This window comes from Phaenicophaeus curvirostris, chromosome 11, assembly GCF_032191515.1.
Source record: "Phaenicophaeus curvirostris isolate KB17595 chromosome 11, BPBGC_Pcur_1.0, whole genome shotgun sequence".
Lineage (NCBI taxonomy): Eukaryota > Metazoa > Chordata > Aves > Cuculiformes > Cuculidae > Phaenicophaeus > Phaenicophaeus curvirostris.
This window is the reverse complement of record NC_091402.1, coordinates 14,126,197-14,144,772: the sequence shown is the minus strand read 5'-3', so window position 1 is coordinate 14,144,772 and position 18,576 is coordinate 14,126,197. Positions and strand designations below refer to the sequence as shown.

Below are 18,576 nucleotides of genomic sequence, written 5' to 3'. Positions count from 1 at the left end.
ATCGGGAACGTGATGGCTGGGACACGGGGTAGCCCGACACCCGCCGAGGGCACCGCTCTCCCTCCCTCCCTCCCTTCCCCGGCGCCCCCGGCCCCAACCCCGTGCAGGCCCCGCCCCCAGCGAGGCTCCGCCCCCCGCGCAACCTGAGCGCGGCAACGATCCCGCGCCCCCTTATAGACCGCGCCCCCTCTATGTAAAGACCACGCCCCGCGCGCAACCCGGGCGCGGCCGCGGTGCCACGCCCCTTCATAGCCCGCGCCCTTATCATAGGCCCCGCCCCTTACCATAGCCCGCGCCCCGTATCATAGGCCCCGCCCCCATCCTGACCGCAACAGCCCCATCTCTAAGACCCCGCCCTCCCCCTTGCGGACCCGCCCCTCGCTAAGGCCACGCCCCCTTCACACAGACCACGCCCCCTTACCGAGACCACGCCCACCCCTAAGACCCCACCCGGCCCGGGGACCCCGCCCCGCGCGCAACCTGAGCGCGGGAGCGGCGCGCGGGCTCCGCCCGGCTGTGGCTGCGCTCGGCTCCGCTGCCGAGCCCCGCGGCTCCCGCCGAGCTCCGGGCGCTGCGCGGTGTCCCCGGCGCCGCCAATGAGGGCAGCCGGGGCGGCGGCGGGGCGGGCGGCTGAGTGAGCGAGCGAGCGAGCGAGTGAGCGAGGCGGCGCGGTGCGGTGCGGGCGCCCGGAGCCCCGCGCCCTCCCCGCAAGATGTCATCGCAGGGCAAGTTCAAGAAGGACAAAGAGATCATCGCCGACTACGAGGCGCAAGTGAAAGGTGCGGGAGCTGCGCGGCGGGGCTCGGCTGCGGGGCCGCCTTTGTGCGCGGGGCGGGGCGGCGGGAAGGTGCGAGGCTCCCGCAGCCGGGGGGAGGGTCCTGCGGGGGGGTCGGAACGGGGCGAGCCGCAAAGGTCCCTTCGAGCCGAGCCGTCCTGTGATTCCCCGAGCCGAGCTCCGGCCGTGGAATCGTAGACCCGGAGGGAAACTGCCTCCTTCCAGTGTTTTTTTTGGGAAGAGCCGTGGCCGAGGCCTCCCTGGGGAGGAGGAGGAATTGATCTTGCAGGTCTTATGTAAGGAACTTCGCCGTGCATCAGGCCCAGCGATTGCAAGGGGCATCATCATTATTATGCAAGTCCCAGTGCTGCGGGATGGAGACCTTTGAAGCAAACCGCCTCGTTTCTAAACATTAGAGAAGGCTGTCATTAAAGGTTGTGTGTCTGTGGAGAGCACCGAGCCTCAAGTATCAGGCTCCAGATTAATTTTATTACAGTTAGACAGATTATGGAAAAGTTGCTGCCCTCTGAAGTATCACAGATGCCTGCAATCTAACGCAGGGCTGGGTCTGTCAGAGTGTGCGCGGTTGGGCTGAGAAAAATAGTCTGTGTAGCCATCTATTACAAAAATAGAGGTTTTAGTATCGTCAGTAAACTATTAAGTGACATTTTTTGATATCTTCAGTTTGTAAATTACACATTGCTGCAAAAATTCCCAGTGCTCTTAGTTGATGGCAATTCCCTTTTCGCACTTTCAGCTTGAGGATAACTAACTGCTTACTTGATGCCTTTTCATTAAGTTGCTCCCATCGAGTGCCTCTGCTATTATATAAAATTGGCTCTGCTCTCCCTTTTTTTTTTCTTTGTACAGGTATGCATTTACCATTTTGTTATGGTTAAGTCTCTGGTTAAGACAGAGTTAATTAAGAATATAAAATAGCCTGTCTGCAAATTAACCTGTGAACGTGCAAGCTGAACGGCTTTCCTGTTTTCTCTAGAGGTCGCTTAGCATGTTGGATCTTGAGCTCAGCTGAGTGGTATCTTATCTGCACATACAGAGCTTGGACAGAGCAGCTGCTGAAATGCTGCAGTGCAATGCCAGATGGAAGGATTTTGGGGAGGGGGCTGTCTGTTGATTTCCTGCCATTGTTTACTTTCTTGCATTTCAGTCTTTTGTAGTTGCCTTTGAAGAGTGATGTAACAGTCACAACATGCTCTGCTCAGTGCCAATTACCTTTCTGCTTGTGTGTAATTTGGGCAAATTGATGTTATTGCACCCTGCAGTTAAGCAGATGAAATATTCTTTTAGCCTGTGGTATTGTTCTGTTTTACGAGAGAGGATTTGCAATTATTCATAGAAACTGTCCCACATTTCTGTGATGTTCTTGAAGGTATCCTGTGCCAGGTGCTTCCTGCTCCTTGGATGCTTGGGGCTGCAGAGGGGTAGCTGAAGGCGGGACCGAGTCTGATGTGTTCCAAAAGCTTTGCTGCAGACATCTCCAGTATTTTTCTTATTGTTGTTTGTAACTGGAATACTCATTTGCCGTGATCATTCTTGGCCCGACTTCTGTAGCCTCATGGTTTCCATATGTCAGACCGTTAATGCTGGGGTTATGTGTAAGGGTGTTTTATTGCACCACAGCGATCACGTTTTGGGCTGCTTTTCTGGGCAGCTGTAACACAGTTGGAGTTTGCTGATGAGGTGTTAATAATTTCCTTGATGCTATTCTGTGCCTAATTATACCTCCAGAAACGTCCATTTTCTGATTTAGGATACTTGGTCTGTATTTTCATCTGAATAAAGGTTAGTTTGGATGTGGTCGGGGTTTAACTATGCCTGAGGCTGGGCTGAGGTGGGGAGAGTCAGACCCCAACGCCTGCTGCTTGCCCTCTGCCTTCAAGTTGGTGGCAGCTCCATCTCCGAGATACATCAAATCTGTCACAGGGCCAAGGCGGTCTTGGGGTGACTTTGGTGAGGTGAAGGGGCTCCGGTGCTCGCGGCTCCATCCTGGTAGCTGTCACCCTCACCGTCACCTCTCAGCACGGACTGGGGTGAGTCTGAGCTTCCCGTGTTGCTAAACATGTTGGAGGAAGATAAACATCAAGCTCCAGAGGGATTGACGTGGAAGTCTGTTGTAGCCTGTGTTTCATCATTAAACAGGGAAAGAAAATGTAACTGGGCAGAAAGGCTTAGTGAAACGTCACTGGTTTGTCATTCATAGGGACCCAAGGAGGACAGGGTGCTGAGGATGCTTCGTGGAGGGAATGGGGCTTTTTCTCTGATTAGTCCTGTACTGCGTGTGCAAACGCAACAGATCTGTTCCTTGTCAATGTCAGCAAAACCCAGTGTCAGGGAGGGCTTGTCATCATCTAAACGTTCTGAGGTTGTGGCAGTGACCGTAAATGCCCACCTCCACTTCTGCTCCCCTTCTGCAAGACCTGACCTCTTTTTGATTCAACCAAATGGAATTTCATGTAGGCCACCTCATTATCTCAGGTACTTGCTGGTTTCCTTCAGGGATTTAGTTGTTATTCTATTCTTATCTAAACCCCCACTACCCTGGTGAAGAACACCACCCACATCTCCAGAGAAAGACTAAAATGGAAGAGAAATAGTGAGGGAGAAAGAAAGGGGGAGCAGCCGTGGGGGAGACTAATGGAAACAAAATGTTGGCACGGAAGAGCTGACATATGAAGACGGTAAAAGATGAGAATTTGAAGAAGTGATGTCTGGTTATGGAGGATGGGGCTGAAATCTGAACGCAGCACAGTGTGGCCAAGAAAATAGTAGGGAGAGAGGTGGAAAACCCTGTGTGTGACCTCCAGGGAATACATTGGCATGGGTGGAGAGCAAAGCAATTCACCACAGAAGTGCATTTGAAGTGCATTTCAAAGGCAGATGTCAGAGGGGATTGGAAATGGTCAGGGTGCTGGCCAGTGCAATCTGCCAGCACAGCCTGGAACGTGTAAGGTGTCAACTAGTGCCTGGGGCTCCCACAGGGCAGTAAGCATCTAGCAGTACCTGAAGACCATAAAACCCCATAAGTTGCTCAAGTGTTACTAGAGGAGCCCACAGGCAACTGGAATAATGTATTGCTTAGACTGCTTTTTAGGAATGTTCTGTTGAAAGCTCTCTTGCTCAGGCTCTTAGAGAAGAGCACTTGCTCTACTTCTTAGCAGCCTGAGCAAAGGCCCCAAATAGTTTGGGGACAGCCTGTCAGTAACTGCAGTGTGGGAGCTAAGCCCTGCTCTGACCTCCTGTGCGCGGGGATGCTGTGGCCTCGGTAAAAAAAAAAAAAATCGATGAGTCTGCGCTTTGTGCGGGGAGCATGATTGGCGTAAGTAGAATTTAACTGGTGAATAATCTTTGTGCACAGGAGTGATTTATCAGCCATAATGACTCTGTATCTTCTTTCCCTCCCTGGAGAATTGTGTCTGCTTTTCACGTAGTGGGAAGGAGTCATCCTGAGAATGCTTTGTAAAGATAGAGGGTGTGTGCGGGGTGTGTGCACAGGTCTGTGTGAGTGCTGTCTGCCGCACACACTTGCTGGATGGATGTTGCAGAAAGGGCTGGGGGTGCTGATAGCTGGGGCAGCGTTACATAGCGTTGGTAGTAGTGCGGGGTGTCTGTGGCTTTGGGTTTTAGGAGTGGAAATGTCTAATTGTTGCTGCCCGTGGCTGCTGCAGACTGGCTGTCCTTGCAGCTCTCTGCAGTGTTTGCCATCTGCCTGTGCATGAGGACCTCTCGCTGTGACCTCCCCTGAACACACGTACTGCTGACAGGCACCTTCCCGTGGGGTGGCCTGTGCTGTCAGTTATCGTGCCGTGGATTCATCTTTTCCTTCTGCTGCTGATCTGCATCCTTCTTCAGCTGTCAGGAGAGGAGAGAGCTGGCCCCAGGATTGGCAGCAGATGCTTGCTTCACAGTACCAGATAAAAACCGGTAAGGGTACCTTTTAGGAGGCAGGATTTTTTTTTATTTGTCTGTCTTAGATTTGCAGGCAGGAATGGTTGCATTAAAAATAAATGCCAATAAGGATATGGCCACATATCTACAGCTGCCACATTAAAACTACTTACAGAATACAGAACACAGTAGATCCTTAGATGCACAATTTAAAGTGTTTTCAGACGTACAGTTTTAATTGGTCTCTTTGGCCAGAAAGATAAATGACTGTTGTTTCCTCATTGCTTTTGAATGCATGATTTGTTGCTTTAATGCAGCAAAACTAACCAGTTTTCATTATGTAGATGCAACTGTCTGTGGTACAGCCTGGTAAATCTTGGAGACAATTGGGCATCCTGTTGATTGGCTATTTAATTTCATACTGTTTCCTGAAGCTTTTCTTTAACCCTGGCAAAATTCAGGTCATTGTGTGATCAGTTTGGTTATTGTTGGCAGGAGGGCCGCTGTGAGTCAATAGCATCTTCTCCTGTCACATGGCTGGCAGGCAGAAAGCACCCCTGGTGATCCTAAAGATGGTAGTCTTTAGATGGTGCATCTGGCTGCATAGTGGTAAAGTGATGATTTCTTGCACTTCTATGGCTCTTACTTGCTGTGTAAATTCATAACAGGACTATAGTTTTGATGGATTTAGCATATAAAATCATTAACAAGCCTTGCAAACCTGTGGCCAAATAAAACCAATGTGTTTTCCCACTTTCACAGGAGAACTACAGCTTAGGTTAGTTTATCAGTACTTGTTAGCTTTGTTTTACTTTTTCTATTGCAGTAGCTGCATCCCTTCTTTTGAGTTTGTTCTCATTTCCTACCTATTGCTCTCTTTTCACTCTGCTCAGGAATTTTTAAGAAAATTCCCATACTACAATTATTTTTTAGGATTATGTCATGCTCAAGAGGGATGCTTCTTTCCCAACTGGAGGAGGCGCTGAGGCCTGAAACTTGACAACCCATTTAATAAAATGGTTTTGTGTAAAAGAGAAGCAAGCTCCATCTCTTTGGGCTGGTAGGAGACTGTCAAATATTATTCACAGAAACAGATAAAAAGATTTCCATTGGCTTAATTGTCCTCCTTAGCAGAATGTGGGGAAGTGTGACCTGAAAGCCAGCAGGCATGCCTTGGCGTAGCTCCGTTGGCTTTGGTGGAGTTGCCAGCAACAGATAGCAGTTCCAGGTGGATCCAATCTAATTTCTGCTGCGAGACTTCATAATAACTGCTCAGCGATGCTCCTTATTCAGTTAATTGCCGTATAAGATTTATTTGTTATCTTCCACTTACCCTCTGTGTTTCCTCAGTGGGATCTGGTAGTGTGTTCCTGGCAGATGGGTTTTACATCAGACCCCTGTGCACAGGAACTGGGAGGGCTGTGTGCAGAGAAGAGAACTATGTATGTGATTCATAAGAAAGATTAATTGGCAGTCTCTAATGGAAATAAATTGAATCTGTGAGAGACGTTTTCCTGCTAAGAAGAAGTCTTGAGCGCTTTGGCAGAAGAGACCAGGATGGTTGGACTGAACCAGCCGGCTCCTGCACACAACCGACCATCAGCAGCTCCGTACAGTTGCTTGTGGGATGGATCTTCCTAAAAAGACATTGCTAAACCAAAAGAATTTCTAAATGCATGGCCCCATTGAGATGGGGAGCCGGATGGGGACCTGAAAGCCTGTGTGCGGCTTAGCAGAATGTGGGGTGATATTTAAAAAAAAAAAAAAAGACAAGTGACATCACTAAAGTGTTTTTTTCTCACAAAACACAGATCTTTGGCCCCAGCTGAAGCTGTTCAATCAGACATGGCAGAATGGAGGTGCCTCTGGCAGGATAAGCCTCTTTCTAAAGATGGAGAAGCTGGCAAAGAGAGCAGCCAACGGATAAGCTGTGAGCCTTTTGCAGGGCTTGCTTCTGAATCCGTTTCCCTGGCTTTTCCTGCTGGGCTGGGCTTTGTTTCCCAGCACTTTGTGGTGCATTTACGCAGGTGGACTGTGGGTGTGGGAGGTGCCGTGTGGCAAGGGAGGGGAAAGCCAAAGCTCTGGGTTAAAGCCCATTTCTGTGGCCTGACCCTCACAACGGGACAGAAGTTGCCTTTAGCAGCCGTGTTGAAGTGTACAGTGGTGAAGAGGTCTCCTCTGAGCTCTGCTTTGGAGGCTTACTTGTGTCCCTGGACTCCTGCCCTTGCCTTGGGGCCTCACGTGGGGACCAGCAGGAGTGAGCGTGTGGTGTGTGTGTGGCTGAAGCACCCTGTCCTGTGTGGGTCCGTGCATCCTTGGCAGCTCCTCTGGCTTTTTTGTGTGTGATCTCCAGCAGGGATGGCCTGGGCCTCTAGGCTCTGTTACCTCTGGGCCGTCTTGCAGCAGCTGTGGTCAGCAGTGCTGGATGATGATTCCAGCCCTAAGGTTGTCCTGGGGGTGTGCAGGAGCTGAGGTCTGACACCTCTCCCTAGAGCCAACGGCTGCATTTCAATAGAAAAGAGGGGTGTTTTGATCCTTCTAAGTCTAGCTATTTTCTTTTCTGATAGCTGGCAGGTACCTGGGTGCAGCGGACGTTATTTATCAATCTACCAGTCTTCCCGATAAGAGTAAAAACCTCTTACAACTTCGTTCATAGCCTGTAGCTAGTCCTGGTTCCAGGTGAAGAGTTTTAAGGGCTGTGAGAGCACAGCACCAAATGTACTTCAGGTGCTTAGCAGATATTTATAAGCCTCTGTAAAGTATAATATTTTAAGTTCTGTCTGCACAGTTTCGGCACCTGTCAGGAACAGGATTTACTCTTCCCTTCTGCTGCCCCATTGAAAGTTGGGGGAGCCCCTCCCTGTCGAGCTCTTAAATTTTATCTTGACTGAATTTGGATTTGTTTCAGTAGCTGTTTGTCAAGCTACCACCCACAGCAGCAATAGCAATCATCTCCTGAAATGCATTTACCAACTTCAGAGGCATTTATACTCCTGACAGGTGGCCGGTGACGAAGTGGCTCGTGCAGGTAATGCCTGGCCTCGTTAGGAGAGGGGCACAGTGGTGTGTGCAGTTGTCTCTCCTGCTGCACTCCAGCAAGACTGGCATGAAGTAATCTTCCCTTTCTTACAACCTGGGTGGCTCTTTAATCCTGAATGTTGACTTAATCCCAGGAGGCTTTTTCTGGGCTGCCAACAAACCTTCCTCTTTAAAAAGATGAGTATTTCTTACTAATAACTATTGTGTGTGCCCCACCTCTGTGTATTTTATTGGTATGTATCATAGCAGCAAGGGAGGACATAGAAACGAGTAAACAGCATGATCCCACACAGTGACTGGTAATAATGGTTTATACCTGTCACTGATGACCTCCTTAGGGCTTCCAGTCCTCACTCAGTGCTCCTGCTTTGTGCCTGCAGTTGTTGGATGCACATTATGCTGTTCATGTTTCCAGGAGCCTGATTTGTAAACTTTTCTCAGAAAAACTGGCCTGAGATGACTTATTTTAATGCCTTCCAGAGGTGAGAAAAGGGACAGCTGTAGTAATTTGGGATGAGGCAGCTGCTGAACAGTATATTGCAACACACACTTTTAGGAGAGGAAGTGGAGTATTGAAATAAAATTACCAAGGGAGTTTACGTAGTTGTAGTATGAGTCCCTGGGCTGAGACTGAGTTGGTGTCATAGGGCTGAAGTGGTTCTTGCTGTCACAGTGCTGTGGGATCTTTTAATGGCCATGAGTGGTCAACACGGTGGCGTTAGAGTTCACGTGAAAAATGGCACCATCAACAGCGCAGCAGCCCTCACATGCCAGGCTGGGGAATATATGGCCTCGTTATTTATCCCAGCATTGTCATTACTCATCAGTGAGGAGGCAGCTGTTAGGATTCCATCCGTGGCAGGGAGGGAGAGGTTTTAAATCATCCCCTTTGTGTTAAATCATCCTTTTTCTTTTAAATCTTCCCCTTTGTTTTAAAAACACAGATACATAAAAAGGTGTGGTGTTACAATTCCCTTATGGAATGTGGTGCTTCCATCCTAGCCTCTTCTAGAAGGTGCGTTCCCAGATTTAGCTGGGACACAGCCTCATCAGAGGGAAGCGACAGCAGTGCCTCTTGGCTGATATTCATGTGTTTGGATGTGGCTGTGGAGTGTTGTGTCTGTCTGTCTGTGCTGGCCTGAGTTCCCTAGTTTGATAACTGAGGGACTGGGGAGTCCAGGAAGCTGGAAACTGGGAGAAGGCGATGGTTGTGAGATTCTTTTGCTTATGCATCTTGCACTGGTGAGCTGCCTTAAAACACTGTGCCTCCCTGAATGAAAAAACTGTTAGCTTAACTGATGTCCTTTCCTGACTGCTGAAGCCAAGCTGACCTTCAAGGGAGGTTCTCCATGAAGACATTTGGTGCTGCAGGCTGTTAGTCTGGGAGCTGGAGAGTTTGGGAAAACTGCAGCCTCTCTGTGCCCAACAGCTTCAGAAAAGAACTTGCATTAATGTCTATCACTCTCCTTTCCTTTGGAGCTGAAGAAGAGCTTTGAAGAGGGGGGAAAAAGAAAAGTTTTACTTTCCTTTTTCACCTAGGCCTTTGGGAGGATCAGTCATGTATGTGGCAAGGGATTGCAGTCACTCATATGTCTTGTTTCTCAAAGAAGCTCTAAAATATTGCTCTGTCTTGTAGCAATGGCAGGTGTGCAGGAAGGCTCAGGAATTTTCTGTGAGAATGACTAGGTTGTCTACAGTTTCTTGCTACTGTCTGTCTATATCGGGCACATGAAAGAGAAGAGGAGGTTGCCTTAGGTGAGCACCCTTGATTTTTTAGCTCTGTCCCTCCTGGGCTCAGAGCCTCAATGGCCTGTTTTAAAACAAATAGAGAAGAGGAGATGCAGCTCTTTAGCTGCTGCTCCTGCTGCTCTTGGGAATGCTTAGGGCTACTATCCATATGGCACTTGCTTTGGTTGTTAGATGAGTTATTTGTGGTCTTGAGGCTATTCTGTGGTATAGTTAGAGCCTGAGATGATATTCAGCTACTTGGAACAGCTCTTTAAGGGAACATCACCTAAAGAACAAATTTCTGAGCTCAGGATCTCCAGTTAGATAATTTTGGGTTGCTTGCCTTGTGTGTGTGTACACCCACCCACCATTTTTCTCTCTGTCAAATGCATTGATTAATCAATAATTGTTTCATCTGAATAAAAACTCTTGCTTGGGAATGAAAATGCTTTCCCCCACCCGAGGTGACTAGAATTTCACCTTACTGTATGGTGAAAGCTGGCATATCCAGATCAAATGAATGCTATTCAGAAAAGCTTCTGTCCGTGTAAGATTACGGTCTGCCAGGTGCTGAGATCTGAGGGAACTCACAGGAATGAGTTACTTTTTATACTGATGGTGATGTTTAAAGCTCCTGGCTCAGACAGAGTTCTACTGCAGTAGGTAATAGGTAGCACTTGCTGTCCAATGTTAGTAACCAAATGGGTTTAAGTGAACTGTTTTTGGGGAAGAAGTCGAAGTCTGCATTTGAATCCCTTCCCCTCCCACCTTTTTTTTTTTTTTCCACTTCCTGGAAATTTAACTCTACTATACCTTAGTCATTGAGTTTACAGATGAACTCATAAGAGAATAAGAACTAGGGATCAAACTGTTGATGTAGCAACCTAAAACCTTTGTGCTGCCAAAGGCTCTAGAGAAAATTCAAGATTGTGTGAAAATAGGTTAATTGATACTTGGGAAGAGCCTAAAGGGTGCTTTATTGAAGACACCTTGTTAATGTTTGAAATTGTAAAGATACAGACTTTTATTTCATTTGGAGAGAAGAAAATCCAGCTGTCATTTTACAGTTTTGGCAGTGTAGCAGGATTAAAGCTCCTGCAAGAGCACTTTAGGGTTAGAGTTGCATTGTTAGGCAGTGATGATCAGGAGGCAAAGCTTTGTGCAGATGAGTCCTGTTTGGGAGCACAGCCCTGGAGTGGGAATGCAGTGTGAAACAGCGGTCTGTATTCAGGACAAGATGGGAAAGGTGCTGTTGACTTTTTTGCAAACCACTTTGTATCGTTAATGGGAAGCGATAGACTAAAGCTGTGTGAGAGTATGGAGAGACATTGCCTTTAGCTGGTCAGTTAGTGAAGGAAGAAATACCATCCTGCCAAGATCAGAGAGTATATTTAGCTTTTTCCTAAACTCCCAATTTTCTGCTTTTGTTTGTCCTCAAAAGCTGATAAGTTACTCCAGATTTATGCTGGTGTAGCACCATGTGACCCATGGTTGTTGTGGAGTTGTGTCTCTGAACCTTGTAAGCTGGATGAGGGTGTCTGTTCAACAAGTGTTCCTGGAAGGATACTGTGGACCACTTATCAGTGGTGACCTTCACTGGGAAGAGGTATATTGTTAGTTGATGAAGACATATTGGACCTTCTGTGAAAATGTTACTGTAGGCAGCTGTTTTTGTCTCTCTGTTATTTGAGAGGACATGCTAACTCCTCTGGAGGGACAGCATGCCCTAAATGACTGTTAAAGGGTAGGAAAGTCACGTTCTGGCCAAAAGATAGTTTAGTTTGAAAATATGAGTTGGCTGCTATCAAACATGGTGCTGTGGGTTTGAAGCAAGCAGTCTTGAGTGGGTGGGATTGACTTTGCCTCCCATTGACTTTGGCATGCTTCACGCCCTTGAGATCATGTGCCAAAATCCCTGCCTGTATGAGGGATCATGCAGTGCATGTTGCAAGGTTAGAAAAGAGTTGCATTGAATCTTTTACCTTGCTTTTCATACCATGGTGACTGCAGCCTGTCTGTATCCACTCTTCCAAAATGGGCAGTGGTAGGAAGCCTGGCAAAGGTCTCCTCCTTTGATACGTCTCTTCTTGTAGGTAAAAGACCTTGTTGGTTGTTGCATTGAGTATTTCAGCACTGATATACTGTAGAAGACAGTGCCAATTGCTTATGGGGAACTTATTTGTGTGTTGCTGCTCAACAGGGTTAAACTCTACCAAGTATAGGCTGAAATATCATGATGTGTTTTTATTTTGCACAGTTGCCCAATGACTGTTTCTTTTTGGAGATGGGCATATTTTCAGAAGGACTGAGTACTTTTACAGTCAGTAATATGTACAGTTAAGCATGCTGAGGTCAGCACAATCAAATATCATGTTTCTGGGTGGAATGTGATTGCTGGAGGTCAGAAAACAATTTCTATCCCTGTGTACAGCATTACACAATTGGCTGGATACATTATAGTTTCCCCTGCAGCATCAAAGCAATGTTGTGAGGGAGGCTACTGGATTAAATAACACTGGCACTTCTGTAAATACCCGTATCATAGTTTCAAAATGTTTAAAGGTATTGGTGATTTAATTTTGCCAGTGCTTCCAAGAGGCAGGCAGGAGCATTCTACCTGTTCAGCTGGTGGAGAGATGCAGAGGCACAGAGCAATGAGCAGGAGGATGTTAGTTAGGAGTAGGAACAAAAGTCAGATTCTTCAATTCTGCATCTTGCGTGAGGACCAGAAAATTCCTGTGCGTTGGCCGCGTGCTTTGGTCTGTACTGTCTTCTGTGGTGCCACAGCAATTGGATAGTGTGTGTGTGCTGTGTGATTCTCCTTTTACTGTCTGTTTGAGGCTTGGTTGTTTGTGAGGTCTAGAAAACTGTTAGGTGGCTGATTTGTGGCGATAAGTCATGCTGAGGTCTCTGGCCACCTCTTGCCTCCTTGCTTGACTCAACTGCTGCTTCCTGTTTTCAAGCGACGTTGTTGGCTCCTCAGGGCAGAACGACATGCTCCTATGTCAGTGGTGCAGAAACAGGTGGATCTTTGCTACCAAGGTGCAAGTAATGCATAACTTCACATTTTAAAGAAGTACTGCAGCTCCAGGAGAAAGCAGGCTGCAATCTGAGATTGCATCCATTGTGGGCAGGAAAATGTGAGTCCTTCAAGTGTTGTACAGAAGCACTGAGAACTTGGGGCAGCCTTACTCTGTGATGGAAACCCATTCATGTCACACCTTAGGGAATCTGAACTTAGTTTTGTGGCTAGAGCTGGGTATGTACATTAGCCAGAGAGAGATGGGGAAGATAGCGTTATCACGCAGGTCATTTTGCTCCAAAGGGCTTGCAAGAACCTTGTGAAGGTCTGTGTGCATTGTGTTGCACACAGGGCAAACTGTTAAGACTGACATCTCAGTTGGAGCTCTTTGGCATGACTGTAACAGCCATATACAGAAACCCTGCAAGATTAACCTTTTATTTTGCAGGCTTTCCTTTAGCCATTCTTCATTTTGCTTTCTACTGGACATTTTGTAGGGGCTTTCACGTTGCCCTCTTCTTTTTTTTACCACAAAGGTGAATGGGACTTCTGCTGTTGTGATAAACAAAACTGAAATTGGGATCTCCGCTATAATTGTGTTTTTTGGGTAGCTCAGGAAGAACCTGAGGAGACGTGGCAAAACAAACAAGCGAACAAAAAGTAGCAGTGTTGAACTATTTTTAACTTGAAGTACATGAAGTGAATAGGGAAGCAGACTGTCAGCAGCAGGTTCTTCCAAGGTGTTTTTTGTTTCTTTTAGCATCCTTGCTTGGTGGTGATGAGTGATTCATGTTTTTAAAAGCGTTTTTTTCCTGCACAATGCTTCTGTGCTCTTGACCTACTCTTGCTACAATCCCTAAAGAAACAATAAGCAAACATGCTGTGAGTGAAGATGTCATCTTGTAAACTACTGAAAGTTAAACCATAACAAAAAGTGTACTCGTATAGTCATTGTTCTTGTGGGATGGCAGTTTGAGATACACTGCTGAAATTACAATAATCTGTTTTGTGTAAGAGGTTGGCTCAAAACTAAGGACGAGTGGGAAGAAGACGAGAAAGAAATGCACAGTTTGCCTCTCCTCTTAATTATACGGCATGTTCTCATACATCTCATGGATTGTGCTGTTGATGTAGTTCCCTACTGCTTTACAAATGCTTTTCGAATGTGATGAGATGACATCTGTGTCAGATGGGAGAGGAACATATAGCAGATGGCATACCTCTCCCGAGGCACTGGGTGGAAGGAGATAATTTTGCAGGTCACAAAAACCAGAGAACTTTTTCAGGATTAAACTTTAATGAAGATTTAAAATAAATAAATAAAAAAAATCAAGAACCTCTCTTGGAAACTGCTTCGCACAGATAGATAAATACAAACATTTGCCATTTTCCACTTCCAGATCCAAACGTGCTTTCAGTCCCCTTGAAAGATGTAATGCTGGTGCTCTAATGGCTTGTGACAAATGTCTTTTTTTTTTTTTTTTACTCCAGAACAAATGAAATGTGCAGCTAGCTGTGCATCTTACTGCATCCAAACACATCATAGCTCTGAGTGCTGTGACACTGTGGGAACAAGGGGAGCAGTGGACTTGCCTGAGGTATTTCATTGATGTTGGAGGGCATGACAGGAACTCAAGTCTGCACTCCTGACTCCTTTGCCAGGCCTGAGAGTGGACTGGTGCTGTGACTTTGAGCGGTGAGGCTTCTTTGCACCAGAGCTTCTTCACCTGGGGAATGAGATTAATGATACTGTCATTCTCAGAGTGGGTGACACTTGATAGATTTCATAAGGAGGATGGTGTTTGGAGTGTTTAAGCCAGTGTATTAAACACGGGGCATGCCAGCAGAACTGGTTCTTTGGCTTGAATGTGGTGAAATGGGATGTTTATCAGTTGTAGCATGCTGTCATTGTGCAGGTAATCCAGATGCACTGACAGTTTGCACAAAACTGCAGTCATAAACTTCCCAAGAGAGTGGCGGTTGGTCATGGGAATAGTCACAGATCATCTTCTCAGGAGTCCCATGACTATATGCAAGATCCAGCTGCGAATCCTGTCTACCCTGTTGGTTCCCTGTGCATGTAGTCTTGTCAGTGTGTGAAGACTGATCGTGCTGTCACTGATGAGTGTTTGATGCGGTGTCTATTTCCATGGTGTACCTCTCAATGACAGTTCGGTGCCCATAAATGACTTTTACTGACTACTGAGCACAGGGGTAATGAACCTCTGCAAGAAAGAAAAAAAATCTTCAACAACTTCTTCCTTAACTTTTTTAGGGGTCTTTACCAGACTGCATGTATCCAGAGCCTGCTGGAAAGAACTCAACTACCCATCCCCAACAGCATCTTTGTGTGAAGATTTTCAAGTTTCCCAGTAGTTTAACCATATCATATAAGCCTGCCATCTAGCTGACTTCCCAAGATGGAAGAGCAGCTGATCTTTGCAGGTTCTGAATTGCCAAGGTGTTTGTTGTGGTTCTGGTTGCAGCTTGAATGGGAACCAGACATCTAGGTGGTGGAAGAGGCTCTGCTTTGTTCTGGAATCACGCCGATAGTGCTGCTGAGCTTTCGCATTCTCCTAGGTTGAGGTATCATAAGGCCAGTCTCTGGATGAAACTGTGTTGTTGGTAGTACTTCCATTGCTCTCCTCCATTTTCGTCCCTTTTGTAAAACCACTTCAGTGTTGCACACTGTGGGAACTCTGTGGTATTTAATTGTTGTTTGTCATCGTGGGAATTGCTTGTTCTAAAACCAATTACAACCTGACAAAACTGATCTGCCTTATTTACAAATACATCCATCTGGTTGTGGACTGCCTGATATCACTGCCAGAATAATATGAGCCCTTTATTGCTGCAGCTTAGTTATTGAAAGGTTCCCGATGCACCATTACCGTCTGGAGCTGTACGGTGGCTTGCTGCATGCATGTTTGCATATGTGCTCTTTGTAGGACAGAGGAAATTAATGTTTGAAATAGCAAATGCTATGTAAAACCAATAGAGATAAAATATTGCAGTGCTGTATCTTTGCATCAGTTGGCACGGAGCCTTGCAGCATATTTGTAGTGTGCGATATGGTGGAGGGTGCTAATTCAGCAGCTGCTGAGTGTCTCCTCTGGGTGATGATGTCTGGTGTGTCCAGCACTGCACAGGTGGGTGGATGAGCTCTTGGCTGTGCTTGGCTGGGGACAGAGGGCAGTTGTAGCTGTTAGTGTTAGGAGGAGCATGCAAGCACGCGTGCAAGAGCTGGGAAGATGAGAAACCTGAAATGTCTAGAAGGGGCTAGTAGTAGATACCACTCTGGTGCGTGTTCTGTGCCTTTTCATGGCTGGAACCAGGATTGCTGGCCACCTAGGGAAGAGTCCAGCTGATGCTTAAACTTCCAGAAACTCATTTAGTAACTGACATAGTACTGCGTTCAACTCTGGGGCGGCTGACATGAAAATGACATGGACCTGTTGGAGCAAGTCCAGAGGAGGGCCATGAAGATGATCAGTGGGCTGGAGCACCTCCCACATGAGGGCAGGTTGAGATAGTTGGGATTGTTCAGCCTGGCGAAGAGAAGGCTTTGGGGAGACCTTAGAGCAGCCTTCCAGTATTTAAAGGGAGGGCCACAAAAAAGCTGGAGAGGGACTTTTTACAAGGGCATGGAGTGGTAGGACAAGGGGTGATGACTTTAAATTGAAAGAGGGTAGATTTAGATTGCATATAAGGAAGAAATTCTTCACCTTAAGGGTAATGAGATGCTGGAACAGGTTGCCCAAAGAAGCTGTAGATGCCCCATCCCTGGAGGTGTTCAAGGCCAGGTTGGATTAGGCTTTGAGCAGTAGAAGGTGTCCCTGCCTGTGTCAGGGGGTTGGAACTGGTTGAGCTCTTATGGTCCATTCCAACCCAAACCATCCTATGATTCTATGATTAGATTTATTCTTGGAAGCTGCCGTCTCCTGACGGGTTTTATGTAGAAAGTAGGCAAGGGAAGTAGGCAGGTGCCTGGGGTGCAAGACTTCTATTTCTGTGTGTTCCTGGAAATCAGTTTTGAAAAGGCTCAAAAACGGAGGAAAACGGATGACTGGTGTCAGGACATTGGTACTTAAAAACCATCACAACTGGTAGCCAAAACTGTTTCAGCCTATTTTTGTGTTCCTATGAATGCTCAGTTGCAGCTTAAAAAAGATCTGAGACATTATGAATCAGTACTGATTTCACCCTCGGGCCAGCAGTTCAAAGCTGAATAGAGTGAATTTTAGAAGCATTCACTAAAAGCCTCTATTCCTGTTTACTGTGTGTTATCCACAAAAGGTAGAAAGCAGAGACATACGTATGTAAACAAGCTTATCATGAGGGAAACGGGGAAGAGTGAGTTGCGCCTAAATTAAGTAATTAAAACTAGCATGGCTGTGTTTCAGTGTGTAACTGGAGATGAGTGAATTAGTCATTTTGAATAAAATATATGATAAATTCAGGCCTGTTTTTATTTGTGGTTTATCTAGGAGTGAACTTTTATGTTTATGAATAATCACTGGGTTTTTGCTGGCTGGCTGAATAACTGAAAATTCATGAATCGGTATGAACGGGAAGTACAGAATACTGTAATCTGCATATGAAAACCTGTGTTTACACAAATCTAAGCTTTTCTGTTCCCCATCACCATAGTAACTGAACATTTTCTGTAATGGTGAACTAGTGTTGCAGTGTGAGTGTGAGATAGGACGCTTGCATTTTACCTCTAGGGGCTGAGGTGGTGGACCAGATTATTGGGGTGCCTGCTGGTCCCTTGATGTGCAGTGTGAAAATCAGGTGTGTGGAGTCAAAGGGATATTTGGTAGCACTACAGTGAGCCGAACCCAAATATTCCTGATCAGGGGTTGATGCTTGTGTCTGTCAGTGCAAGAAAATAATCTCCAGCTGTGCTTGGCCAATGAAAGGTCTGTTTGCAGAATGTACTCCTGACATCATTTTGTGGCAGAGATGCACTGTAGGGTGGTCCAGATCGGACAGTGGCACGTGTGGGGTGGATGGTTCGACAGTCGGCACCCCATGGGGCCACTGACTCCTCTCCTGGTGGCCCAGGCCCATTCTGTGCTCCCTGGCTTGCTTTTAAGTAGCACAGAGTTGCTCCATGTGTCCTTAGTGGCTGTATAGCTCCAGTGGTGGTGAACTGCCCCACGCTGTGAGCATCGCGGTACTGGCCAGCTGTAGTCTGTGGCTCAAAGGGACTGGCTTGACATTTCTGGTGACAGATGTTCCCCAAATGGCTTGAAGCTCCTCATGCCCGTGGCAGCTGCTGGAGCAGGATGGGAATGGCTGCTGTTCCTACTCTTGTGCTGATTGCCCCGTGCCAGCCATAACGATAGCCTTTGAACCCTCTGTTTTAGCTCAGATCTTTAGTATTGTATGAACATGGGTTTTTGGTGTTGGGCTTTTCAAAACTGGTAACTGCTGTTGGGCTGAAACTAGTGTTTGTGTTATAACCCATAGCTTCTCCATCTTTCTCAAGCACTGCCTCTTTCCTGTTGCTGCCTGGGCTGTTAAGAGATTTTTACTAAGAAATTTTCTGAAATTCACTGGGGACAAATAACAGCCCTTTGATTTCCTCCTTCCTCCCCTTTTTTCTCCTGTTTAACAGGCTGTAAATATTGCTGAAAAGTGTAGATATGATGCTCCATGGGGAAAAATATTTCTTTTTTTTACAAAATTATTAATGTATATCACACAGTTTACAGTTCTGACTGATAGTTTGCTGGTCATCTGTTGGTAGGGGTATGTTCTGCAGTCCCCTAGCCTCTCTTGCGGTCCATTATAAATATCAATTGAACTGGCACGTATCACTGAGTACAGAGGACCGCTTAAAGCAGGAGGAGGAAATGCAGAGGGAATGCAGGATAGCAATACGAAAAGAGAACTTGCAGCATCTCTTGTAACACAAGCTTTCAGTATGTGTCAGGGCCATGCTCATCTGGCCGCTGCAGCTATAAAGTAGTACTGTATTTTCTGTTCCTTCTGCCTTACGAGAATCGGTGCTGAAAGTGGCTGTGTCCCTCGGGCAGGGTGGATAACACAGCGAGGTGGTTATGAAGATTTCTGCTGACATCCTGTTTCTTCGTAGCTG

The 18,576-nt window shown here is 46.6% G+C and overlaps 1 protein-coding gene across 3 annotated transcripts in view; it reads left to right on the top strand.

The window, feature by feature from the left end:
* The first annotated feature begins 650 nt into the window (after positions 1-650).
* Positions 651-18,576, top strand: part of SRGAP3 (SLIT-ROBO Rho GTPase activating protein 3) — a 123,721-nt gene continuing 105,795 nt past the window's right edge. For all 3 annotated transcript variants that reach the window (XM_069866037.1, XM_069866036.1, XM_069866038.1), the window contains exon 1: positions 651-779. In XM_069866037.1, coding sequence (XP_069722138.1) covers positions 713-779 — 67 coding nt within the window. In that variant the 5' untranslated portion in view covers positions 651-712. The remainder of the gene's footprint in view (positions 780-18,576) is intronic.